This window comes from Myotis davidii, unplaced genomic scaffold (genome assembly GCF_000327345.1).
Source record: "Myotis davidii unplaced genomic scaffold, ASM32734v1 scaffold345, whole genome shotgun sequence".
NCBI classification, from domain to species: Eukaryota; Metazoa; Chordata; class Mammalia; order Chiroptera; family Vespertilionidae; genus Myotis; species Myotis davidii.
This window is the reverse complement of record NW_006296540.1, coordinates 657075-657484: the sequence shown is the minus strand read 5'-3', so window position 1 is coordinate 657484 and position 410 is coordinate 657075. Positions and strand designations below refer to the sequence as shown.

The window sequence follows — 410 nt, the reverse complement described above, 5'->3', positions numbered from 1 at the left end:
GGTGGGGTGGTGGGTTGAATGCTACGTCAGCTGCCCCACCTTGTCCTCCTGCGGCATCTGGGCGATCAGCTGCTGCCACTTAGCTGCTTGGCGCATGCGCATCATGACGAGGCTTTCATAGTCCCTCTCGGACACCACCGAGCCCTGTGACTGGCCTGGGTGGCCGGGCTGTCCTTGCCCTGGGGCCGTCCCTCCAACCAGGAAATCTTCAGAGGATTATCAACCAGGCCCACTTCATTCTGGACAGCCAGCTCCGCAGCCTTGATGGTCGCAAACTCCACCACGGCGGTGCCTGCCTTCTTGCTGGAAAGTACCAGGTTGAGCACCTCTCCGTACTTTTGAAGAAGCTGCAGGAGGATGCCTCTGGAGTAGCCGCCTTTTGACCCATCCTCTCTGCACTTCCATTTTAG

At 59.0% G+C, this 410-nt stretch overlaps 1 protein-coding gene across 1 annotated transcript in view; it reads right to left on the bottom strand.

Moving 5' to 3' along the window:
• Positions 1-9: 9 nt before the first annotated feature.
• The window catches only part of LOC102751450 (dnaJ homolog subfamily C member 17-like), a 1676-nt gene continuing 1275 nt past the window's right edge, over positions 10-410 (bottom strand). Inside the window, 2 exon segments of the mRNA XM_015569253.1 lie at positions 10-167; positions 170-398. Of these exon segments, the coding sequence (XP_015424739.1) occupies positions 22-167; positions 170-398 (375 nt within the window). The 3' untranslated portion in view covers positions 10-21.